Below are 27813 nucleotides of genomic sequence, written 5' to 3' on the forward strand. Positions count from 1 at the left end.
CGAGGTTCAATGTTCGGACACTACGACTGCTCGTCTCTACTCTAGCTGTGTTTTTGCAGTTTTTTCGTCACTTGTTTCATACCCTCAGCCACCAAGCGGTGGCGAGGGTATGAAGCACTCGTTTGTATATGGAATACTTTGTACTTACTTTGAAAGCTCTATAGTGGCTTGGCCAGCAGAATATTTCACTAGTTAAATTTACGAAACCTCTTTTCGCATGATGAACGACTTTTGTCCACCTACGTAACATAAACTTTGAAACTTATTCATCTTGTGGGTAGTTTCGGAGTATTTTTATTTTATTTTTGATACTGCGCTGGAGAACCAAATTTTCAACTTATGAAATCTTGCTTAGAGAACGTTTTGACTGACCTGTGACAATGTATTATTTACGTCTAAACGTTTATCCACAGATAAGATTATTGTGAGCTTAGTATATAGCTCACGAGTATTACGTACCCCTTTAAATATGAAATACTTTTTTTATAGGCATACAAGAAATAATAATAATAGTGGTTTTTGATGGAACAATTAAGGTTAAGTCGAAACCCAAGGACTGATTCAGATTTTAATTTCTTATTCTGAAAAGGTTATGGATTTGATCTTTCAGCTGCCAGATCGAAGTAGACAAATCAAATCCATAACAGTTACAGAACAAGAAATTAAATTCTGGATCAGGCTCCGAGCTAGCGTAACAATGCCACTGAGGCATTAACGTGAATCATCAGATATATGTCAATAAACAAGTTAAGCGACACTCTAGACACGAGCCCAGAGGAATCGTGGACTGAAAATCCACGGAGCTTATGCCCGAGATATTTAGTTCTACCTAGTAAAGTACATACAAGTACTTACTCTTCTTGTGGTGGAGACATGATCCGTTAAGGCGGCACATGCTCGCCGTCTGCCCCATGCGGGCGCTACGCCGCGCTGCCCGCCATCCGTCATTGGCTACATCTCGAACGTCACTTTACACTTACATCTTTCCACTTCACTGATTGGCTGAATGTTTTCAATTCACTGGTACTGGCCGAATGTTTAATTTAAACCATCACACATCAGAACCACACTGGGGGTCTACCGCGAACCTCGTTTGCAAATTTCGTCTAAATAGTTTTATCATTCGATTGTTGTAAAAGTTAAATCGGTGGTCAGAGACGAACTTCGCGGTAATAACCCCGAATCTGACAAGGTGAATGTCTGAGCAGGGACAGATTAAAAAGGATAAGCGGAAGAGGAATATTGTGAAAATTGGTGAGGGTAAGATATAGATAAAAATAGTTAGCAAAGGGAAATCAGGATGAGACGATATGTTTTCTAATTTTTTAACTGAAAACTTCTTTAGCGGCGCTGGGCACTTTTTGAGGTGGGGAAAAAATGATAAACTCGAGACAGCGTAAGGCGATCACGTGATCGTAAGGGGCGTAAGGCGATCACATGACCGTAAGGGGCGTAAGGTTTAGATGGCCACTCATAATTTAGATGGCATTTAAATCAATAAAGAAAAACTCAATGATGACATTTATGTTGCGGACTCCTTTTCAAGACTCTTTACCTGTTCAAATAATTTGACGTTGTCATGGCAGTATGTAAATAAACATGTCAATGAAAAAGTGTGATCTTATTTGAGAATGATAATAATATATAATAAATAAATAGAATACCTCTGCTAAACGTATGTATCGTGTTACCGGGCGTCGGTAACATAGTGAGGTGAGTTTTCACTTCTATCGGCACTCCCGGAGTGCAACCGTTGTTGCTTGTTTTGTTTATATCTTGATATGAACTTCATATAAATCAACAAAGTTAAAAGTTACGGGTTATCTCGTAAGTATATAAGAACCCCCCTCCCCTCCTCCTTTTTAGTTGTTTATAAAAATGTATCAGTGTCAACTAAGCTATAAATACGAATCAATTGAAAATACATTTATCGATATCATCTCAGTCCTTTCGGCGCTATGATGGATACAAATACAGATTAAAATAGTACGCCTAATACTTAGATCGATACAATTATAACCCTTCCCTTTGGCTTTGACCTAGTCGGACGAAACTAACAAGCTCGAAGACTCTTAAATACAGCATGTAAATTTAAACCAACAAAAACCGGCCAAGTGCGAGTCGGACTCGCGCACGGAGGGTTCCGCACCATCAACAAAAAATAGAGCAAAACAAGCAAAAACCCCATGGTCACCCATCCAAGTACTGACCCCGCCCGACGTTGCTTAACTTCGGTCAAAAATCACGTTTGTTATGGGAGCCCCACTTAAATCTTTATTTTATTCTGTTTTTAGTATTTGTTGTTATAGCGGCAACAGAAATACATCATCTGTGAAAATTTCAACTGTCTAGCTATCACGGTTCGTGAGATACAGCCTGGTGACAGACGGACGGACGGACGGACGGACAGCGGAGTCTTAGTAATAGGGTCCCGTTTTTACCCTTTGGGTACGGAACCCTAAAAAGGGCATTGGACTTTTGAATAATATCCATTGAAACAATATTTACAAAGTCTGACCCGTCAGAGACTCAGAGCACACACCAATGACGAGAGACGTTATCCGAATGCTGATGTGAACAGTCGCAAACTCCTATCTCATTACTTTTTATACAGGAAAAATAAGCTACTTTATCTTAAAATAAGGCTTACTATTCAAAATATTGTAAGATACACATGAGAAATTGGAAAATAAAGTACCTAGCCGATATGGACCAATGCACAGCGTGAACAAAATTTATAGCCTAGCGGTTTATTTATTACTTATACGAAATTGTTTGTAAAAATTCGAAACTGTATTTTACCAGAAATGCAGAGTCTATTGCATTTTATTGAAATACGGTTTGGTTGACTTAATTTAAACGATAAGTTATTATGCAATGTAAATTATGCATTTTTATTGTACATACCTCATCACTTTAATCTAGTAAATAACTTAAAAAAAAAAACAATCCCAACTAGTTCATCGCCTTATATTTTTCATTCGTTCTAAGTTAAAATATATCAATAAAGTAGGCAGGTACCTCATAATAAAGGAACAAAAAATATTTTGATAGAAACTCAAAGTAATGATAATCATAGTTGTTAATTGTTATCGTTACATTAAGTGGTTTCATTAGAAACCATTTGTTTATGTAAGTATATCATATAAAAGGTCTTAAATAAATATGTGAGCCATACATACGGCTTCACGTATGATGCAGTTATTTTTCTCATGAGTACACCACTATATAGCCGTTGTTTTTTTTAACTATGAAGTAGGTACTGACCATAGGAAATATGTAGTATGGAACGCTCATTTGTTTTTTGCATAGAAAATTGTATGCCGTAGTACTTTATAGTTAGAGTCTGCATAGAAAGAGAAGAGTCGTGAAATATATGGGGTCCAATACATTCTACGACTCTTCTCTTTCCGCACAGACTCTAAAAACAAACGTCACGTGGACCATACAAAAGTATTTTAACCTACCTACTCTATCACAAGAAACAGACATCTTATGCAGAATTTAATCTTCTTAAAAGCGGAAGCGGGAAACGGAGACATTTAAACGTATTGTTGTTTAAAAGTTGGTGTGCTAAATTCTGTACAATTTTAAAGGCGGTGAATTGCATAGTATTAAGAAATCTATATACAAATATTTTTCTAAAAAATGTGTAAAAAAAATAAAAAAAGTTTATCAAGTGCACACGAGACCAAACCAATTAATTCAGACTTTCATAAATCGCACAGTTAATTAAAAAAAAACTGCGACATCAATTTGTCGAGACCGAATTGTGAAACTTGTTATCACTTTTGATTTATTTACGTAGGTACGTCCAACTTGAAAAGGGCCTGTAATTTTTAACTGAAATAAATACATAAACGCCTTTTGCTAAATTAATTACAAAAATATTCGTATGCCCGCCAGGACACGACTAGTTAGTACAGAAATGAAAGTAATTAATTTTGTAAAACCCGTTTCTCTGCATTTTTGTTTGTTTTAATCAACAGGCGCTACAGAATATAAGTACCGTAACGCCTGTAACAAATAAATATGGACCGTGTATATCTGTCTGATTCGAACAATGCTTTAAGAAGTCACAGCGGTACGATACCGATCTGTCAGTGTCAAAAAAGGCGTTTCTTGGTCGAAGAAATGTCACTCTTGACTCTGATAGATGCATGATAGATCGATATCGTACCGCTGTTAATTCCTAAAGCATTTATTTATTTAATCTTTATTGCACAAAAGAAAATAAGGCGGACTTAATGGTACAAGGCATTCTCTAACAGTCAACCTTCGGGCAAAGCAGATAACTGATAGCATTTTTGAAACGGGCTGTATTTGTAGGCTGGCCACTACCGTTTTCGTATGAATCTACCTACCTAATCTAATCTACATGTAATCGTATGAACATACTACATTAACTATTTCAAGCATTTCCAAGAGTTTCCGCTTCCCATATGTCTTATTTCTTAAGACTTATTGTAGTTATGACTCAAAACGATTCCTGGAAGAAGATTTCCTGGTTGTTGATTAAAGCGGGAAACTATAACAAGAAAATTATACTAATCATTTATTTACAAACAAGATATATACAGTGGTATTACTAAAAGAAATTAAAAACTAGCTTAAATCTAAAATAGGCCCTTGAGGCATTTTACCAAGGATGCTGGCGACATTTCCACACTGTATCGCAATGCTGATACGTTGTGCGAGGTAGCCGCCAGCTCTTCGGTCGGTTATGCGCGCTGGGACCCCATGGACCTAGAGTGTCAACTCCAAATGATACAAAATGGTACTCTCTACCGAGGCTCTTATATTTGTTACGTTTTAAAATTTCGGCGCTTTACGCCGCCCCGCCCGCTTTTACATTACTTAGTCCTTTGGAGGTGGGACGGTGCCAGTGTGTTAAGAGAATTTATATTTAAACACGTTTTATTTAGATCCTCATTTAGGCTATTATTGAAAATTAAGTCAAATATGAAAACTATATACCTACAGCATGGACCGTTCTAAAATTATAAATAATAAATGTATACATACCCAAGTAAACACTTTTTATTCTCATTAGAAACAGATTACAAAGAAGAAGAACTCTATAAAGGTAACTGTAATAAAACACACGAAGCTTTTTCTCGAAATTAATTCTAAGATATCCCATGAGTATGAACTAATTCACGTAGAAAATATATTTGAACAACGAAAAAAATGTCTACGGTAAGAAATGTTGCCACTATTACCAGACGTATCCCGAAGGATATCCTAAATCAACTGTATTTTACGACTCCTACGCTATCGTGTTAAAAAATACATTTTCCCTTCATTACTGACATTTCTCAAATCTCTAAATGATGTCATCAAACGTCTGGCACGAATTAATGAGATTAGTCGGTTCACGAATTCCAAATGTCAGCTTTTACGAAATTACTGATCTTGCGTTTTTAAAGGTTCTAATAGCAAGGAAAAACTGAAAATCCTCGCCAATTAGAAGAAACGAATCTAATTACAAATTAGGAAATTCGTAATTATAATTATATGCGGAACGTTGTTTAATTTACTGCAATTTATAATTATAACAGAATGAGAATTTTCTCGTTATATAGTATCTCCGATTTCTAAGATCAATTTCGACATAGCATTATCAACTGGTTTTTATCCATTCTTTAAATACTTAATATGCGCGTTATATGTATTTAAGTGTCTCAAATTACGTGTGTCTACTGTAATATAAAATTTGTCTACTGTAGTCATTAATCGCACATATAATACAATGACGAGACTTCATGAAAATTCAGCTCCGTCATAAAGCAATGTACCTAAACAACAATCCACTTTACAAAATTAACATTCGAGAGTGGCATATGACTCATGAGTAGACGTAGACAGGAACTTGTGAAAACATTACAAATGCAAAATTATTCTTATCGCCTTTTATGACTAATTATTACCAAGCATTACACCATTTCATTACAACGATCGGGTTCTTTATCTTGGTCTGTAACCTAATTTTGCGCTTTACCGATTACATCCTAAAGAAGCCGATCTTAAAGAAGTGCCAATAACGTGTTCATTAATTGCAAAATGGCAAAATTAGCAGCATTTTACCAAATAAAAAACATTTTCAATTAATTTATCTTCGCTTTCTATTTGGTTTTGACGCAAGTGTCTGCTAACATCAACGTTTGTTTGTTTGTTTGTGTGGTTTATATTTTTTGATAAAATAACAAATGTGAACGTATGAAGTAGATTTCATCAATAAGTATATATCACTTGACTTGGCAAGAACATATATTTAGGAGGGTCATCATTATTTTCGTTGTTTTGTTTCTGACCACTCTGTCACGCACCTATTTTATTTATGTCTTTTATCAAATAAATAATAATAGCTGAGTGCTATTGCATGCAGCTGTAGATTACTATAATTCACTTGAGAAAAATTAAAAACTCAATTTCACCCCATACAAAAAGATCCATTCCGTCACATTTTTTGGGGACAATAAACAAGACATCGAAATGAATTTTGACCCAGGGAAGAGAGAGGACCCAGGTTGAGTAAAATGAATTATTTCGTACATGTATGAAACGACATTTATTTTGTAATAAGTACGTATAAGTAATTTAAGTATTTTAATTCATGAAACGCCAGATTTATTCCCAGAATTCACTTAAAGGTCTGTAAAGATTTCTCCAAGTCCCATTGTAACGTAAATCGTGATTAATGACTATTTAATACTTTTTATTAAGGAGAAGCGAGCCGAGTGATTAGTACTCTTAGTAGGTATAAGTAGCAACTCTTGGAGGATAAATATTCAAGAAAATAATATACCTACATAATAAGAGATCTTCTATATGCGCCTTGGGTCAATTACTGGAGTAAGTAAGGCTTCAGGTATTAATAATTAGTCTAAAGTAATAAAGACAGATACGCATCTATAAAGACTAGGAGCAGTCTGGTCTTATTTGACTTTCTCACCATGTCAAAATGTTATTATTTTTATAATTATACGGGGACAAATTCATATACGGGGATTAGTAAGTAAGTTAGGTATTCATATGGCACATGAGCGGCAAAATACATTATAGTCTAAAAGCTTCCGAGAAAACGGAAGAGGCTTTGCGTCACGGGCCTGTTTCGATTTCTGGAAAGAATTTACATTAATATAATAATGAATTAATATGTTGTCAGGGTTATTTATGTGAAATGGCAGCCAGTGATTACAGTTTTACGTAGCAAGTGGTTCCCAATCATTTAGAACGTGCTTCTCTTAAAAATCTAACATACACGAACAATGGTTTTCGGTTGACATGACAAGCCAAATTCACAGAATCAAATTTTATGATACGTTGTAAAATGTGTTTCCCAAAAAGTTTTGAGTCATAATATATTGTTTGCCCACATTTTCGTTAGTCATAATACATTTGGTTCAGAAACGCTTCACTTTTCAGGATTGCCATAAAAGTAACCTAACCTATCTGTAGGATAACCTTACGAAAATTGAAAAGTTAACGGTTTAAGTTTTTTGACTATTCATTAAATGACAAATAATACATTATGACTTAAAACTGTATGGGAAACAAAGTGACCCAGTAAAATATACAATTTTTCTACACTGTATATATCTTGTTTGTAAATAAATGATTATTCCTAAAAAAAAAATAATAATAATTTTTCTACATATAGATCGTGATGTAGTATGATGGTCTACGGTCTGTAGACAAAGAGAGATTCTCGATATTGTCGATTAAAATGCCCTTAAAGAACTCTATTAGCAGTTAATCTCTCGGGTGAATAGAATTAGATCCCTTTCCTACATCCGGTTAATACGAGTACATTAGACAGCAATTCTTTACTAAATATGAAATTATGTAGCTACTCGTAGATGAATGATCCTAAGACTGATAGCTCCAGATTTAAATATTGTAAACAGTACAGCACTGCCAGCCGCATTTAATTTGGGAGTATGTCCCTTGTTTTATGTTACCCCTCATACTCTCTCGAGTTATCCCGTTGACGTTACACAAAGTTGTAACGGATCTCCAGATCACGTTACTTTATTGTAGGTAAGGAATCGACTCGCCTCGTTCAACTAATACCCCGTCGGATATCGACGCAGCGTCATTTCCATATCCTCGCGAGTCCGTTACATTCAAAACCGCATCCCAACATAGCGGTATACGATTTCAGCACGTTTTCTATGATTCAGCCGCAGTTATTGCAATATGCAATGAGCCCTCAAGGCGACAAGGTAACGCAATCTGTGGCGCCCGACTTGAATACTGAACGCGATAATGTATTCATCCGGGAAAAATCGCGCCGCCGGCCCACGCGCGTCGAATGTAATATCAACCGAATTATTATAATATGCCGTATTTATGGCGGTTAGCTGTGATATTATTTGCAAAATTTGAGAATCTCTGGCTCTCGGAGCTGGACTTTTGTGGTTTTATTTGTTTTGTGAATGAACATTTGAGTTTGGGCCATAAATTTGGATAATAACGGTTCTAGGCCTGCCTCGGCTTGCAATGTACCCATATATTAGATGGTATACCTAATTGAGTAGTTTGGTAAAGATAACGAATTAATAAGTACGACTGTACTTATTAATACGTTACGTACGTTACTTACGTACGTAACGTATTAATAAGTACAGTCGTACGTACGTACGTACGTTACGTACGTTATTAGCTGCCGAGAAAAGGTACCCCCTGCATAGAAGTTTGTAATTTGTATGTAAAGGTGCTAATCTAATGCAGTTTTTTTCCTTAAACAAAATTGCCAATTGTTAATGACAACACGCTGGTTGGTCGAGATCGTTATCGATAACTTTGTTGTTAAAATAAATAATGTTGTAAAACATAATGTTATTGAAGAATATAAAGCTTGAAATCGTTTCCGCAGAAAAAATAGTGGCTATGCCTACATTGGCTACGCTAATTTTGACGTTAGCTGCAGCAATCAGGAAAGCGTCAGGGTAACATTCCATTTCTGACCGCAGCTGCACTACTGGTACTGAACGCTACTGAACGCGTCGCTGTTACTGTCAATTTCCATAGTAAAATGAACAGTAGTGCAGCTGCGGTCGGAAATGGACTGTCACCTTTAAGATGAGTAGCAGTAAAGCAAAAGAATTCTTTCATTTTGTATACTTAGGTATTTTAGTTTGCCCGTTTCCATCTGCAGTTAGCTTAGAACATGTTAGCTTCCCAGAGGATTATTGGCTTGCTACTGGAGAGAATTTTAACGAGATTTTTAATGCTTTCGCTGGGATTTATTACAGCTGGCGCCAAGAAGTGGCTACTGCGGGCGTATTCAGATTTTAAATCACTGTACTGATCTGATATTAAACTTAATGCGTCCTGTTCGTACAGATGGGTAAGTGCGAGCGGGTTGCACTGAGGTTAATGTCATGTAAGTGTCATGTTTTTAAGTTTTGAATGCGCTTCCTGGTAACTAGGAATTTGACGGCGACCTCTGACTATTAACTGTGAGATTGCAAGTACTTCATTACCAGCTTAATGCATAAAACCGTCGGGTCTCACGGAAATTTCCATCAGGTTTTTAAGGTGGCGATATAATTATTATAGACTTAGCGTTGTCGCATTAGTATTAACTATTAAAAAGTATGTAAGAATTGATGTACTTATAATGTAGACAATGTCTTTCGAGCTAAAATAACTTACTTTATGTAAAATTAACTTGGTTTAATTACTTATTTATTAGTTCATCATTTATGAACCTGTACCTACTTTGACAAAAAAGAAACGAAATATTGGTGGGATTTGCCCAGTACTTACTGATTATATTTGCCTTCACCCTGAATTCTTTGGCGTTTCATTAACTCAATTTTATCCAGCCTTTATAGTTTTGTAAGCAAGCTAATAAAAACAAATGCCTCGTATGTCAGCTGCAATAGGCCACGCAACAAGTGAGTTCGCTCAACTAATCGCTCAACTCGCTCGACAAAAACTCCGTGAGTCATTTGTCTCGGGAATCTTGTTACTCGGTCCGTCCTACATCTAATCAATTATCTTCTTTAGAACTGTTCGAACTTTTGAAACAAAACAAGAGTAAAAGCAAATGTAGGTGAAATTGCTTTAGTTTTTGCTACAAAGGCAGTAAAGTTTGAATTTGTTGTTATACTGACGGCAGATTGATACGAGCACTTTTCTGGATCAAAGAATCATGGTGCCGTTATAAGAGCGTGATCACTGGATTTTCCTAACTGCATCTTTTAATTTAGGTAAGTATATACATTTACGATGTTCATGAAAAATGTCTCTTTCGATTAGGAAGATCCTCTCTTTATTGCACATGTGGCAAATAAAAACAAACGAAATTTAATGGCTATTTATGCAGAAGTTTTTGACAGACGTAGATAGGACATTATTAGAACACGTGCAAAAGTTTGGCAACTCTTAATAAAATTGATGAAGGTTTCAAACGGGCGTCTGCGAAGTTCCTAAGTTTAGCACCCAAGTTTTAAGTTAAAATCTGACGTGCGATTTGCAGAATTCTAAAAAATGCTTCAGAGTTCCAATCTTGTTAAAAAAGGACGAAAGCGTTTGCAGCTTGGCCATTTCAACCGGTCGGCGGACCAGTCGGCCTGACGGTCCGCCGCGTACGGAATGCAAGGCAAGGTCGGGAACGTTCGTCGGCCGTCGCGATTCCACGATATGTGCGCAAGAACTTGTTTTCTGGATTACGTTATTATTACATTCCTGTAGCGCAGATGCTGAGGATAACGCGGGACGAGAAATTCATCATTGTTAACCAATATATCTCCACCGAATAGAACTATTTTAGTTTTAATACCTACCTATCTACGCATTTCCGTTTTGGACGGTGGCGTGATCGTGATTAAAATGGGAATCCGGGAGTCTTAAATCCTCGGGAGAAGTAAATTATCTTTTAAAATAAATTCAATAGGTACATAAAAATGTTTATATAAAATAAATTTACTCTGATTCAAATTGTGACTCACTTAACAATTCGAATAGGTACCTGATGAGGTATTACTCAACTCACCAGTAAATTTTGATATGCCATACAAGCAAAACAAATTTATAAAGTAAGATTATTTTCCAAACTGTGTTATATTTATATTATAGGTACACTCACGGTTAACCTTTCCATATTATTTTTGACTTGGTCGGAGAGAAATCTTAAATAAAGTTCCCGTCTGTCTGGGCCGTAAATATAACTTTTGATATCCATCCAGGCGCGAACTTTAAGCATCAAAACACCTCAATATTAACGGTTTTCCCGGTATAAATTCTCAAATCATTGTGTCTTAAACAAAGTGTTTGTTAAGTGTTATTAATAAAGTTATGAAAGTGAAATTAAATGTGTCTGAAAAACAATAAAAAACTAAAATAAAATAAAAATACCGTACCGAAACATTTCCTAACGAGTGGGCAATTCATCAAGTACTTCCAGGGCGTATGCGGCAGAGGCTTTTTCTTCTTGTAGCTCCTATGAGGGTGTCGGCACCGCTCGGGAGCCTTGCCGTTCTTTGTGAACATTCCGAGTCAACCCTGACACTTCCATAAACTGTCACATCACTGGCACTACCGGTTAAAGCACAAGCACCACTGCCTCTCACTGACACTCACAAAAACAAACCACTAATAAGGTCATCCGAAGTCATCACTTGACCGAGAGATTACAGGCGCGCGCACCACTGTAAAGAAGAAAAACAAAAAAATGTGAGACCCAGACTGGGTTAAAAAAAGCAATGAAAGTAATGCGACTTTATTACTGGTTTAATTATCGTTGTGTACCATTCTATGGCCACTTTCGCTGTCGATGTACGAAAGAACGAAAAAAAATAATTAAAACTGAAGCCGGTTGGTTTTTGTGCTGTCCCGTTAGTATATGAAAGTGGTTTCGTTACAGTCTGCCACAGCTTTTTATTACTGAGATGCGAAAAACATTGATTTACTAATTGTATGTCAAGTGTTTAAGGACAATATAATTTGTTTAAGAACCAGTCAAACGCGATACCTATTAGTTTTTATGACATGATATTAAATTACAATATAAACGACCTGATTGACTACAATAAAGATTACGTTGTCACGTAGGTATACAACATAGACTAGGAATCCTCTAGACTGAGCATAGTAACGCTACCCCCTCTGCCACTTATACGGTAGTTTTAATCCATCTTCGAGTCAATCCCGTGCCGTGATTGGTCCGTGTCTTTGAACGGACCAATCACGGCACGGGATTCGCTCACGTCGTCCCCCGCACCCCCGTATTTTTGGCAGCATCGGTTTCATGAAATAATTGCTCTAAACTCAGTCTAGAGGATTCCTAGTTTATGGTATACAATGTTCCTGGTGGGAAAAATCTGCATTTACTAACAACCTCGGCATCGTCCTCCGAAATACGTTCTACAGGGTCGTCCAAACCTCGACGTCCAAAAATTTTTTTAGATTCCTCAGATCGTGGGCTTACAGAATATATGCCATGTATGTTAGCCGATTTTTCGTAGTTTTCGAGTTAAGAATTTTTGAACTTTTAAATTTGTTAAGAAACTCCGGGATAAACCAATTAATTCATTAAAAAAAAACTATTGAACTTTTTTGAATACTTCTTTTTGTAACATAATCCTTTACAAACGGCGCAGTGGCTAAAAAAACTCAGCATCCTCACTTGACTGCGAGGTGGAAAAAAAAAGATAAAAGTCAAAGTTTTACGTTCAAGCATGTCAAGTTTAGATTTTGCCTTTCCTAAATAAAAAAAATTACAAGGTTTTTTAAAAGGTCAATAAAGTGACACTTAATAGTCATAATTTGACATGCTTGAACGTAAAACTTTGACTTTGGTCTTCTTTTTTCCAACTCGCAGCCAAGTGAGGAAAACTACGAAAAATCGGCTAACATACATGGGGTATATTCTGATAGCCCCACGATGTGAGGAATCTAAAAAAAAATTTTGGACGTCGAAGTTTGTACCACCTATATATATTTATTAAATAACTAAATGTATGATAAAACCGGTTTATTGACTTAATTATTCATAAAGAAAATGTGTTTGTACAAAGGAGCAGGTGCTTCGTAACGTGGAAAAAATAATATTAAGGTGAGACATGCTTGGGGCCCGATTCGGATTTTGAACTAGACATCTATTAGACATCACCAGGATACGACAACGATATTTTTAAGATCTAGCTTGTCAAATTTGACATTTCCGCGATTCTGGAGATACTCTTGAACGATTTCCACAATGTCTAAAACGTCTCGTTATCTATTTTTAGATCTCAAAACGATTTAGAAACGATCTTACTTAATATTATAATTTAACGTAAAAGTGACATTGGTTGCCCGAATTGAGCTGCAAAAGATATCTAGTTGAAATCTAAACTACCAGGTATCTAGTATACATATCGTATCGTCCTCTTCTTTAGAACGGATTTTGCACAGACAAGACATCCTCTAGACCAGGGATCGGAACCGGTTTTTTGCAAAAACTTAGAAATAACCATATTTTTCGAATTATTTTATACTCGAAATGTAGGACTCAGTTGTGTTTTTAGGTTACGACTTCGTATTATTAGATTGCCCAATTAGAAATGAAGTAATTAGCAAAGAACGAAAAAATACCGTTTCCGTTCCCATACAAAAAATCAAAGTTCCTGCCGAGCTAGCACATGATTGGCGAGACAGTATCTCGCGGCGAGATACCCGTCTTTTTCTAACTATAATAACAAAAGAGGGACGGGTAGTCTATCTCGCCGCGAGATACTGTCGCACCAATCATGTGCTAGCCCGGCTGTAATCATATAACTATCGAAAATACCACTTTTCGGCCTGGGAGCATATTATTATCTCGTCTCAACACGATATGGGTATGAGGTATAAATCTTACATCCAATTTTTTTTTAATGCGAATATAGTACGACATTGCAAGGTTATTTCATACTAAAGTAATTAAGTCATATGTACATAGACTATAAACGTCTCTTATTTATCATAAGGCATCTTTTAGATCTACTTAACTAAAAAACTTGTGTTTAATTTATTCCTATTCATATCAGAAAAACGTAGTGATATTACAGGTTCATTATGTGAATCATTCAATTTATGATGCCATATTTCAATATTGATCGAGTCTTGTGCAATTAATAATGAATAAGTAACTTGATGATAAAATATTGTAATCTAATTTGACATTTTAAGTGCTTCAAACGTTTAGGCGGTTTTTTATAATAAATTACCTATACGTCTTCGTAAACACCTCGTCAATAAACAAAACACAGTCATTACGTACAATGTTTTTATACAAAAGAGACCTATGAACCCAGAAAATCATGCATGAATAAATTATGAGCCGATATACGAATTATATTTTCAGGCATTACATAGAACTTTTTCCTCCTAATGTTTATTTAGACTAAGTTGTTATCAAACGCCTGGACTAAGGCCTACTCTGTCTTTGTCAATATTAATGTTTTCTCATTTCCGATGACTTTTGGAGAAAAACAGCTACTATAAAATGCTCTATGGAGTCTATGGCATCAAGTTCTTTATTATTGGATTAATTCTTTCTTTGAAAAACAAACCATAACCATAATTAAACGTAGGTAGATACGAGGGGAGGCTGATATATTCGCGGCCTAAGCTAGAAAAAAAAGAAAAAAAAAAAAACTATGCTACATTTTTCCCCGCCTCTTTGCCAGTTTAAATATTGCATCCATATTAACGATTTTACCAACGATTATTATAATTAACATTTACTTTAATACTCTCTTTCATTTTTTTTCTAAGGCCGCGAACTTTTCAGCCGCCCCTCGTATAAACAAATATAATCACGTACTTTAAAAAAAATCTTCTTTGTAGTCGTATCCGAAATCCGACATCGGATCGGACAATGCGAAAACGCTCTTACACGAGAAAAGTGTTGGTTTATATAGGTAGGTAAACGCTTTTTTACCCGTAAATATTTTTTCTAAAGGAAGAAACGATAGAAAAAAACTGTGAAGTTATTCGAGTAAGTGCCGCCAAGGTTTGTTTGGTGCGCGGTCACAGACCCGATAGGGAAGGTCAAGTGCAAATACTCGTGTATGATTCACATTCTTTTGAAACAGAGCCGTTTTTTACGCGTTTGTTATTGAAAGACTGCGACTACTGCGAGATTTGATGATTAATAAATAGTCAAATTCAAGCATGTGAATGCGACATCACATCAAACACTATAAGATTATCACCGCTGCATACATATATGAGTATTTGTATGACTTTACCCATGTTCTTTGTAGAAATGTGAATGTTATTCCGATGTGTAGGTAATATAAATGTAGAAGAAAGAAAACTTTACAAATATGTACCTATGCGAAATAAAATACATATTAAAAGTTTTTTTTACTGAAAGCTAATATGAATAAATCAGAACTAGGTAGTTAATCTTAAAAAAAAAAGTTAATAACATATCATAAATCCGCTAACCTTAAACGAACTAAGAAGATCTAAATTGCGAAGTGCAATATACAGTAGAACCCGCTTAAGACGATTCTGAGGGGACCTAGCAAAAAGAGCGTCTTAAACGAGAAATCGTATTAAGCGTGAACAAAAAAACTATAATAACGGTAATAATGAGCGAATGAAATCTAAGTGTAGGCAGGAAATCTAGGAACACTAACGATATTAGGCTCAAGTAGAAAGTCGTGGAGTAAAGTATCTAATAACTGCCTGCAAATAAATCTGAGAGCGATAGCTTGCACTCCGTGGTCCATAACGGTCAAGCAGATGGCATCGCATTCTTACGCCGATAAGGACCCGACAAAATATATTAGACAAAACCAAAAACTGTAGGTAATAAACAGAGATGCGATTTATTTGAAATACTTCTATTTAAAATGCAAATACAAAATGCAAAATACCTATTTTGTATTTTGCATTTAAATGCCTTTTAGTAAAAAACATTTTGTATTTTATTTGAAATACTTTTCGAGATGTATTTTGCATTTTTAATATTCATTTCAAAATGCAAAATACTTTGTGGTTAAGTTTAGTCAAACATTACCAGTCAAACAAAATGAAATGAATGAATGACGCTTGTATTGCAGAATTTGACCGATAGAGGCGCCTGCTAGCCATGCGCGCCCTTTTTAGGGTTCCGTACCCAAAGGGTAAAAACGGGACCCTATTACTAAGACTCCGCTGTCCGTCCGTCCGTCCGTCCGTCCGTCTGTCACCAGGCTGTATCTCACGAACCGTGATAGCTAGACAGTTGAAATTTTCACAGATGGTGTATTTCTGTTGCCGCTATAACAACAAATACTAAAAACAGAATAAAATAAAGATTTAAGTGGGGCTCCCATACAACAAACGTGATTTTTGACCGAAGTTAAGCAACGTCGGGCGGGGTCAGTACTTGGATGGGTGACCATTTTTTAGGGTTCCGTACCCAAAGGGTAAAAACGGGACCCTATTACTAAGACTCCGCTGTCCGTCCGTCCGTCCGTCCGTCTGTCACCAGGCTGTATCTCACGAACCGTGATAGCTAGACAGTTGAAATTTTCACAGATGATGTATTTCTGTTGCCGCTATAACAACAAATACTAAAAACAGAATAAAATAAAGATTTAAGTGGGGCTCCCATACAACAAACGTGATTTTTGACCGAAGTTAAGCAACGTCGGGCGGGGTCAGTACTTGGATGGGTGACCGTTTTTTTGCTTGTTTTGCTCTATTTTTTGTTGATGGTGCGGAACCCTCCGTGCGCGAGTCCGACTCGCACTTGGCCGGTTTTTTTCTTCTTTGGTCGGAGTGCGCGCCTTATAGCCGGTTTAGACTCGCGACTCGGCTCGCGGCGCGTCTCGTGGCTCGCCTCGACACACTCGCGTTCGGCTTGTCATTCGGTTATAAACCTTATGCCGTGCCGTTAGTGTTTAAATTATATTAGCTCGACGAGCTTGCGAGCTACGAGACGAGCCGCGAGCCCATTGATACGCGTATTGATAAATATGACCAAAATGTCATGCATAAGGTGCCATGTTATTAGACGTTTTTGTTCGGCTCGGCATTGTGTCACTATTTCTCATGATAAATACCTAAAATAAATAAAAATATCTGAGATTTTGTCAAAAGGTATTTTATTTTGAAAAAGTATTTTGAAAATACCTATTTTGCATTTAGCATTTGAAATACAAAACGCAAAACTATTTGGTATTTTGCATTTGAAATAGTAAATCTGAAAAGTATTTTGCATTTTGTATTTAAATGCTTTTTTAAAACCATTTTGTACATCTCTGGTAATAAACACATAAAAAATGTTGGCTAACGGCGTATTGCATAACAATACGACGGTTATGTCAAAAACACAAACGTGCACATGGTGCGTAACGGGACGGATAAGTAATATATAATTTTAGATGGCGTATTAAACGGGACGCGAGTCGTATTAACCGTGAAATAATGTATGAAAACGGGCCTAAAGTTGCAGGGACCGTCGTAAAATGGCGTATTATGCGGGAAATCGTATTAAACGTGATCGTATTACTGTAAAAGGTTTTACTGTAAAAGGTACCTATTGCATTTGGTGCATATTGCATTTCGCAAGGTTCAGAATCTGGGTATATGGTATATCGCCGCTATACTTACTCAACCTCGTATCTGCAACACTCATTTGATGACAAAAACACCCGTATTCCGAATGAAAGAAAAGCGACATTTCCATCAAATGATTGTTGCAGATATGAGGTTGAGTAAGTATAGCGACGATATGTACATAAATAATATTGGAGCAGTTAAAATGTTGAACTAGTTCGAGAAGAGTGTCTCCACTCTAGCGATGAAAATTAGGGATTCAGGTGCAATGAAATTGGCAAAATAGTTGTTCACTACACTGCACGTTTTATATTCGTAAAATAGCCACAACTGTACGGTTACCATCAGTTTGTCACTGACATAAACGCCGTCGAGAACGTAATTTACTTTCTATACATCTCGCTCGCACTCGCATATTAGCGGGATGTATAGAAAGTAAATTACGTTCTCAACGACGTTTATGTCAGTGACAAACTGATGGTAACCGTACTGAGCATTGTCAACTAAAAAAAATACTGTAAGTAAGTAAAATTATTTCGAGGAACATAACGTAGAAATAAGCCCAGTTACTATTTTCGGATTAAACAGTAACACCCTCTTCACCGTTTTATTTGCAGTCGCTAAAAGTTACAGTGGACCAATTTAAATTACTTAACTCTTACACCCGTTGGTCGGGACATATTTCGCTGTAATTTCCCTGGAGTTTGTTTGTTCGCAATTCCATTTTACCTAGCGTGGGAAGAGCAAAAAAGAGTAGTTTGTGACCGAATTCAGTTCCCGTGGATAACGACAGTGTCAACTGCGCAGGTATGATATTTGTGCAGCCAACTATGAACCGCAACGAACCAATTAATTATACGGAACTGTCGTAACTGTAAAGGTGGGATTTCACCAGCGCGACAGGCGACGTTTTGAAACGTTTCTTACTCTTCTGCACACATTCTAGACCCAGTGGTAAAAACAGTTCCGCCCGTCCCGTCAAATAGTAAATTAAATAGCGTAGCGGTTCGGAGGTTCTGGATTTTTTTTTTTCACTTTTTGACGATTCTTTGTTTCATAATTGTAAGTAAATTATAAATCGAAGTCTATAACTTTTTTCTGAAAATTATTAGCAGATTTGCAGGCCACAATTTTGCTTGTATCGCATCACGTCATAAACAATATACCCCACAGAAAATAATGGATAGTAAAATAGCGTGACAGCGAAGCGCTGGTGGCCTAGCGGTAAGAGCGTGCGACTTGCAATCCGGAGGTCGCGGGTTCGAACCCCGGCTCGTACCAATGAGTTTTTAGAAACTTATGTACGAAATATCATTTGATATTTACCAGTCGCTTTTCGGTGAAGGAAAACATCGTGAGGAAACCGGACTAATCCCAATACGGGCCTAGTTTACCCTCTGGGTTGGAAGGTCAGATGGCAGTCGCTTTCGTAAAAACTAGTGCCCACGCCAATTACTGGGATTAGTTGCCAAGCGGACCCCAGGCTCCCATGAGCCGTGGCAAAATGCCGGGACAACGCGAGGAAGATGATGATGAGTAAAATAGCGTGACAAGAAAAATGAGGCCGACAAAAAATTGTGCTGGTCCAATTACAAAGGGTAAAACTAAACTGAGATGTGCTATGAATCATGCGAATGTTTCTTTATTAGGTCAAGGTCAATTTAAACCTGGTGAATTACAGCTTCAATTATTATTTCACGAAATAAATCAACTGGATACAAAACAAAGGGCCTTGGCGGTGCTCTATCTGGATTTTAACTGGATGTTTTAAAATACTTGGCAAGATTTCATAAATAGGCGTTAAGGTCCGGTTCTTTAACATCTTGACGATTTTTAACGTTAATAATACTCTTTTATTTATGGAAAAAACATTTAAAAAATACACGTCAATACAATACATAGGTACGTGTTTTTTCTTTCATACACAATTTCACTTTGTTTTATTACCATTTGTTAAAGTAAACTACAAACAGGGTTGGGCAAAATACTGGCTTCCACGTATTTGAAATACAAATTACAAAATACATTTTTAAAAGTATTTGAAATACAAAATACAAACTACTTTGGTGACGGGTATTTGAAATACAAAATACAAATTACAGTGTTTAAAATAATGTATTTCAATTACAAAATATACCTTTATTTATTTTTTTGTTTAGCATTTAGTTTTAACGTTAACGAATATCCTTTCATATAAACTTATAGGGTCATTGCGCTAGTTTTCGTCCAGCTCTAGTTTACGTCCACTTGACGAGATTTGAATATATACCTACATTCCTGCACAAATTTGGACTGATTTCAATCCTTATGCCTAAGGCGTCTAAGCAATATATCTGTCTACATATAACAATGATATTTCGCAAAAAGGAAGCGCTGGTGGCCTAGCGGTAAGAGCGTGCGACTTGCAATCCGGAGGTCGCGAGTTCGAACCCCGGCTCGAACCAATGAGTTTTTCGGAACTATGTACGAAATATCATTTGATATTTACCAGTCGCTTTTCGGTGAAGGAAAACATCGTGAGGAAACCGGACTAATTCCAATTACGGCCCTAGTTTACCCTCTGGGTTGGAAGGTCAGATGGCAGTCGCTATCGTAAAAACTAGTGCCAACGCCAATTACTGGGATTAGTTTCCAAGCGGACCCCAGGCTCCCATGAGCCGTGGCAAAATGCCGAGACAACGCGAGGAAGATGAAGATTTCGCAAAAAGTAGTAAATTAAAAATGAAATATATATTTGATAATCCGTCAAGTCGTCGAAAACTAGTGCATGGACGGAAACTACTGCAATGACCCTATCCCCTAGATTTAAACGAAAAGTTCCACGCAGAAGTTGACCTAATATAGATCCAGTATCCAGCCAATGAAAATTGTATCTCGGCTGGATCGGAGGTTCGCGGTCGGCTCACAGCTTGTGCGAGAGATTAGACATTTTAGGATTAAAGAATTTAATAAAATGTATTTATAGAAATGTATTTTGAAGCTTGAAGTATTTGAAATACAAAATACTAAATACATGTGAGTGCAGTATTTGAAATACCAAATACAAAATACTTTTGAGGTAGTATTTGAAATACAAATACAAAATACTAATTTGTATTTCAAATACGTATTTCAAATACATGTAATTGAAATACTGCCCAACCCTGACTACAAATAAGTTAATATTTATAGTACCTAATAAAATCTGGGGGCACGGCAGTGCCCCCGCCAAGTCGAGCGCGAAGCAAACACTGCCGTACCATCCTTTACTGGAACAATTTCGCCGCATTTTCAGGCCCCTATTTGAGAACCTCTGGATAAGACCAGAACGCAGAAATTTTCGTCATCCAGTAAGCTATAATCACATACTTAAAATCCAAAATTTCAAGTCTGTAGGTCAATTAGTTCCGAAGTTAAGCGAAAGCAAAGTTTCGCATTTATGACACTCATTCATTCACTCATGATCATCAGAATAGAATTAGTACTTACCATAAACTCAGAGAGCTGAAATTTGGTACAGAGTTAGGGTTAAATGGCCACATAAAGGGTAAACCTAAAAATATTGCAATATCAGTCACGTTTTAAAGATCTAAGAACTGCATAAGTAAGTTTGTAATCCCATATAAATATATGATATTACAAAGTTACTGTTGCAGTTCCTACAAATAGTAGGTAAAGGTACACTACGATGTACGATGTGAGTATGAATGAAGATATGTTTAGTTATGATATGTGTATACATAGTATGGGTATGAGTACCCGAAAAGAAGGACTGCCTACAAAAAGAGATGAGATCCCATCAAAAACATTACATGTAAAAAGGTGCAAGTCTCGCAACGCTTTTACTACAAAAAAGTTTTGAGATGTAATGTGAAACCAAGTCGGTTATTTTAATCAGTGCCAGGGGGTGTTAAAACCGTATCAATAAGATATCTTTAATTTGTAATACATATAATGACTTGGCAATCGCACATAATGCTTTACTCGTACCGTACTCGTAAATATGTGTATGTGTAATGCTCAAACTGCAATTAGCGCTAGCGTTATGTTCAATTAGAATTATTTTTAATAGGTGACGATGATCCTTTTGTCATTATGGCCAAGTCATTATACGTATTACAAATTAAAGATATCTTATTGATACGATTTTAACACCCCCTGCCACTGATTAAAATAACCGACTTGGTTTCACATTACATCTCAAAACTTTTTTGTAGTGACTTGCACCTTTTTACATGTAATGTTTTTGATGGGATAATATTTTCTCGTGCAGGCTTACCTAATGACGTTACTTTTCACACAGAGTTTTTATACAATAATATGTACGTAGATTTTATAAAATTCAAAGAAAAATGAATTATTGCCGAAACGGTCATCTTTATTTTCCCTTTACTTTAAAAATTTGTAGGTAATATTGCAGACCGTATCTGCTTAATAAACATTAGCTAAATATTACGTAGCACAGCGATCCACGATTCACAATATATGACTAATAGGGTATTTAACTGTATTTAAAATAAATTATTTTACACCATGCAAGAAATAAAGCTCCAGAAGATTAATAGAGAAACGTAGACAGCAGTTATTTTTAGACACAATTTATATTTGACAACTCGTATTAAACTATAAAGAGTAGGTCATTTGACTGTGACGTCACATGCTAGTGTTTCATATAAATTCCATAGAAGTAAAATCGTTTTGACAGTTTGAAAAAAGAAACTGATTTGACTAGCAGTCAAATACTCTATTGACCACTTTAACCTTAAGAACCTAGCCTTAAGAATAAGACAAGCTAAGAAAATTAGTAACGGTTCATTACCAACTTTTCGTGATAATAAATCTTCCGTCTAAAAAATTGTAGGCTTCTCCAGTACAACATAAAATATGTTTCACTGTTGTGTTCGGAATTATTTATTGCCCAGATAGTAGCAATTATTTAGTGGTCCCGGGGTATTCTTCTCTTGCGAAAACACGTCTTTGTACTTAGCAAGCTTCCTTGTGGGTAAATTAGGTGAGTTTTTATAATGTTTCCTGTGTATAGGAAGGTAGGCAAATACCTTTTTTTAGGGTTCCGTAGCCAAATGGCAAAAAACGGAACCCTTATGGATTCGTCACGTCTGTCTGTCTGTCCGTCCGTATGTCACAGCCACTTTTTTCCGAAACTATAAGAACTATACTGTTGAAACTTGGTAAGTAGAAGTATTCTGTGAACCGCATTAAGATTTTCACACAAAAATAGAAAAAAAAAACATTAAATTTTGAGGGTTCCCCATACTTAATACTTAATACTTAACTGAATACTTTGCGCGAGAGACACTTCCAAAGTGGTAAAATATGTCGTCGTCCCCCCTGTAACTTCTAAAATAAGAGAATGATAAAACTAAAAAAAATATATGATGTGCATTACCATGCAAACTTCCACCGAAAATTGGTTTGAACGAGACTAGTAAGTAGTTATTTTTAATACGTCATAAATCCCCTAACTACGGATCCCTTCATGGGCGAATCCGACTCGCACTTGGCCGCTTTTTAAACCTGACGTTATTATTACTAGCTAAGTGAAAATCGCTAAATAAAAAGCGAACATCGAAACTTAAGCAATGTATAGAAATGAGGAAGTTTTTCGTTCGCTGAAGTCATTTCGATATACATATTTTTATTACAGGTAATATAATAAAATAGGTAATAAAAATATACCTTTACCTAACATATACCAAAAAATTCATAACAATGGCTAAATAGATAAATTAGATTAGTACTTTTTATTTGCATAGTAAACATTATTATGTATTAATTTCTAATACATCTTTTTTCACACTACACATTTGCAGCAAAATCAGCAAGACAGGTATCCTTTTTTATGACCCATTTTCTGTCAATAACGAGAGTTTGACAAACAAAGCATGCCTGGTTTTTAATTTCAGTAATCGTAATCAGATGTCAGCACTGACACGTTCAATGCGCGTGTAACGCAAGAGACCACCGTGTCGCCTGGACTCATGTAACGCAGCGCTGGGTAACCGGACACTATAGTGCTTCCACGAAGCTGCTTTTTAGGGCATGCGCGGCATTTTGTGACCAGAAACCTACCGTCATCTTGTAGATTATGCACTAAGCACATATTTAGATCACAGTTTGACAAACCGTGATGGCCCTTATTGGTTGACTACCTTTTGAGGTTGAGATTGTCTTATTTAAAGTGTCATTTAATAGAACTTGCTAACTATGTAAACAAAAGTTACTAGTAATTTGACATTCAGTGTCAATTTTAGTATGGCGGTTTGTTTACATAGTTAGCAAGTTCTATTGAATGACACTTTAGCTAATCGAATAAATATCACAAGTATCACAACTGAAAACATAGCTTCAAAAAAATTGTCTGTCGCTGTCATTTTAATAACGGCTTAAATAATATCCTTTAACTCGTCCTACATCTATATATGATTATTTTAAATATTAACCCCCTTATTCATAAACGCGTTACAAACCTCAATTAGCTAAATAGTTGTTTGTTCTTATCTGTCATTTTGACTTATGTATTTGTAAAAAAAGCGGCCAAGTGCGAGTCGGACTCGCCCATGAAGGGTTCCGTATTTAGGCGATTTAAGACGTATAAAAAAAAACTACTTACTAGATCTCGTTCAAACCAATTTTCGGTGGAAGTTTACATGGTAATGTACATCATCAATTTTTTTTAGTTTTATTATTCTCTTATTTTAGAAGTTACAGGGGGGCGGACACACATTTTACCACTTTGGAAGTGTCTCTCGCGCAATCTATTTAGTTTAGAAAAAAATTATATTAGAAACCTCAATATCATTTTTGAAGACCTATCCATAGATACCCCACACGTATGGGTTTGATGAAAAAAAAAATTTTTGAGTTTCAGTTCGAAGTATGGGGAACCCCAAAAATTTATTGTTTTTTTTCTATTTTTGTGTGAAAATCTTAATGCGGTTCACAGAATACATCTACTTACCAAGTTTCAACAGTATAGTTCTTATAGTTTCGGAGAAAAGTGGCTGTGACATACGGACGGACAGACAGACGGACAGACGGACAGACGGACAGACAGACAGACAGACAGACAGACATGACGAATCTATAAGGGTTCCGTTTTTTGCCATTTGGCTACGGAACCCTAAAAAGGGGTGAAACATAATTTAACTAAATCAGTTTTATGAATAAGGGGGTAAACCTTTAACAATTTGTTTTGGGTTCACCGTTTTTTGACTGGAAAACTTACTCATTTATTTTACTGGCCAAGCAATTTTTGTAACCCAAAGAAAGGCCAACACAGTAATTTAAACTGTATACATACTGTACAGAATCAATATCCTGTGTCTTATCCATGCGGGGTATGTGGGCAAGTTTCTTATTAAGGCGTATAATAGCCATCCCTTACGTGTATTTACGGTTAGACTAGCCGGAGTAAATGGACCCTTTATACCTAATCAAGCGCAATACCTGAGGCTGGAATTGGTGTTATAGATATTATTTCGCTGTGAGCTTTTCGGATGAATGTTTACCTCTAAAAATAGGACAGTTTGGTTTTGTTACAACGATACATTTGCGACTGATATCAAAATTTTGAATAAAAAATTAAGGATACCTTTTGTCTGCTATTAAAATCGATGTGCAAGAACATAATGTATATGTCGGCGGCCGATCGTAAGATCAGGCAGATCGTAATGTTCCTGTGTAATGTTTTGACAATAGTGACATTAAACCAATATATTAGGTAGGATAGGTTCGTTAGGTTGCTTTAGATGCCCGAAGGGCAAACTGCCCAGAAATAGGAGCCCGTCGACTCAGGGAACGGGTAAAAGATTTTCACGTTTCACGATATGCCTAGGAATTTCACGATATGCCTGATCTTGTGATCTTACGATCGGCCCCGATTTCCCTACTCTATGTAGTTAATTTTCAGACATTGGATATAAACAGATAAGACGGAAAGTGTAACGCTGAGATCTTTATTATAAAACCGAGCCTTAATTGACAGCGGGTCAGCAGACGGACAGAGGAGACTTAGTTACTAATTGGGTTCTGGTTGCACCATTCGGGTAAGGAACCCTGAAAAGGGTTGTTTGAATTTCCGTAGTTACAGTGTAGCAATGCAAGGAAAATTTCTAACGTTACTGAAGTTTACGGATCTCTATAAAACTGAATTAACAGCGAGTCCTCTTCAAGCGGACTGCCTACTTATACTCGCCATTGTTCCTAATTCTGAGTGAAATATTTTTTGTTAAATAAAGATTCCATTTTGAATTCCCCTTCCCTTTAAATGAGATGAAAGAAGCAAATATATATTACCTACACTATAGGGAATGCACCGGGAATATCTAAACTTAACTTGGGTCTACGGGTCTTTATAAAATCGAGCCTTAATTGACAGCGAGTCCTCTTCAAGCGGAGACTGTGTGCTTATACACGAGCGAGGGGTCTCCTCAAGGGTCTGCTCTAAACAATCATCTGTCAAGCCGCAATTTTCCCCCTGTCAGATCGGGGCCCTATTGGTTGGAGCCGTGAGGAATTTCGACGTTTAAGAGCCAACAGGAGTGGTCATTTCTCCATACAAACGTACTCGACTGTTTCCTCCGTGGGTTTTGAAGCTAGAGCAATGATTTTTTTAACACAGATTAATATTGTCAATATCTGTGTCGGACCGTTTTGCTTTTTTTGATATTTTTGTTTTTTAAGGCGCTAGAGCCCTTCAAAAATGGCCAAAATGGCCTAATTGACTATGCGGCAATGAGAGGCGTGGTATTCAAAACTGATATCAATTAGCCAAAAAAGCAAAACGGTCCGACACAGATAATTTCATAATCATTTAGATTTCCAAATTTGGTTACGATTGGTTAAGTTTTGGAGGAGGAAACAGGCGAGTACGAAACCTCGATATTTGAGATTTTTACGCAGGATTTTTCGCCTTGTCCTTATCGCACTAGTTTTAGGAGCCGCTTCCGTTAGCGAGACGGGTATATTTACCTAAAATATTTAAATCTCAGCTCCTGTTGGCTCTTAATATTGGATATTTTAAACATGAACACAATACGAAATCGAACGCTTGAGTATTTCGAAGAGCTATTGTGGTTAAAGAGATTATTCACAATAAATATACACTTTTAGAAATATTGTGTTCATTCAAGTCAAAATTAGAAGTCATACCGATTCAGTAGCTAAACCTGAATAAAAATACAGTTTTTTCAAATGGTAAAATATAAAACAATGTCATAATCATGTTCCCGAACCTGACTTCCTTCCTTCTGACTAAAGATATACTTACTCCTTAATAAACGTACTCTGGTATGTTCCGCTTCCAACCCACTTGCGACTAGCTAGTCGCATGACTCACAGCACCAAATATGGCACTGGTCTACGACCCTAGCCCATAAATGTAACGTCTAAAGCCGGATCAACAATATTAATTACAGGAGTGAACTCTTATTTAAACGAACATAAATCGTCGCGAAATCCTAACAAGTACGTGGGTTTACCATTAGAGAAATGCAGATACTTAGGACTGCGCTTTAGTCAAAATAAAGTGCGCTGCAAAGATATTATGCTTGTAAAGCTCTTGATAAATGTGCACAATGCTCGAAGAATGGAGGCGGTTTAAGTTTCTGTTAGGGATAAATGAGCATTTTCATTACAAGTTTTACGATTCAATTTAACATTATAATCTTGTATAGTACAATTCAAAGATTTGCCATTTAAGTAATGAATGCAAATGAAGTCGAAATTTAGGAGTATAAATTTCTAGAGATGGATGCTGCCCAAGTCACCCGAAAGGATCATCTGATAGTTTTTAACAGTGAACTTTAAATCCTGAACCTATATGACACCCGCTAATGGAATAATTATTAGTGAAAAACCGTAAACGTAAAGTTGTTAAAAATATGGTGAAAGCTTGTCTGGGAAAATTAGCGACAAGATCGCTATCTACTTTTGAGCTGTATGATCTATGTTTTCTTCTATTAGGTGTGCAATAAAGATTACTGTATTGTAAGACTGCTAAAAAGCATTTTGTTCCTAAAATCGTTGTCGAGCGTCGATAGTGTGGCCAGACAGAACGTCATGACTGCGATATTGGTCGTGCGAGACTGACCGCTGGGTGGGGCTCGGGGGAGTCTAAGGGTGGATGTTCATTCATCCGCGCCGTGACGTCACGGCGAGGTCGTGCCCTCGGTCGGACGACAAAAACTCTAATAATTAAACGAGAGCAACTTTAAAAAGCGCTAATGCATTTGTAATGCCCACTAACTCAGCTGGAGTCAGCTGGGATACGACCAAATT

The 27813-nt window shown here is 36.5% G+C and overlaps 1 protein-coding gene across 1 annotated transcript in view; it reads right to left on the reverse strand.

Moving 5' to 3' along the window:
* LOC134654136 (dual 3',5'-cyclic-AMP and -GMP phosphodiesterase 11-like) overlaps window positions 1–27813 on the reverse strand; it is a 207290-nt gene that overhangs the window by 152913 nt on the left and 26564 nt on the right. Inside the window, exon 2 of the mRNA XM_063509585.1 lies at window positions 11376–11663. Coding sequence (XP_063365655.1) covers window positions 11376–11505 — 130 coding nt within the window. The 5' untranslated portion in view covers window positions 11506–11663. The remainder of the gene's footprint in view (window positions 1–11375; window positions 11664–27813) is intronic.

The sequence above is a fragment of the Cydia amplana genome, chromosome 14 (genome assembly GCF_948474715.1).
Source record: "Cydia amplana chromosome 14, ilCydAmpl1.1, whole genome shotgun sequence".
Lineage (NCBI taxonomy): Eukaryota > Metazoa > Arthropoda > Insecta > Lepidoptera > Tortricidae > Cydia > Cydia amplana.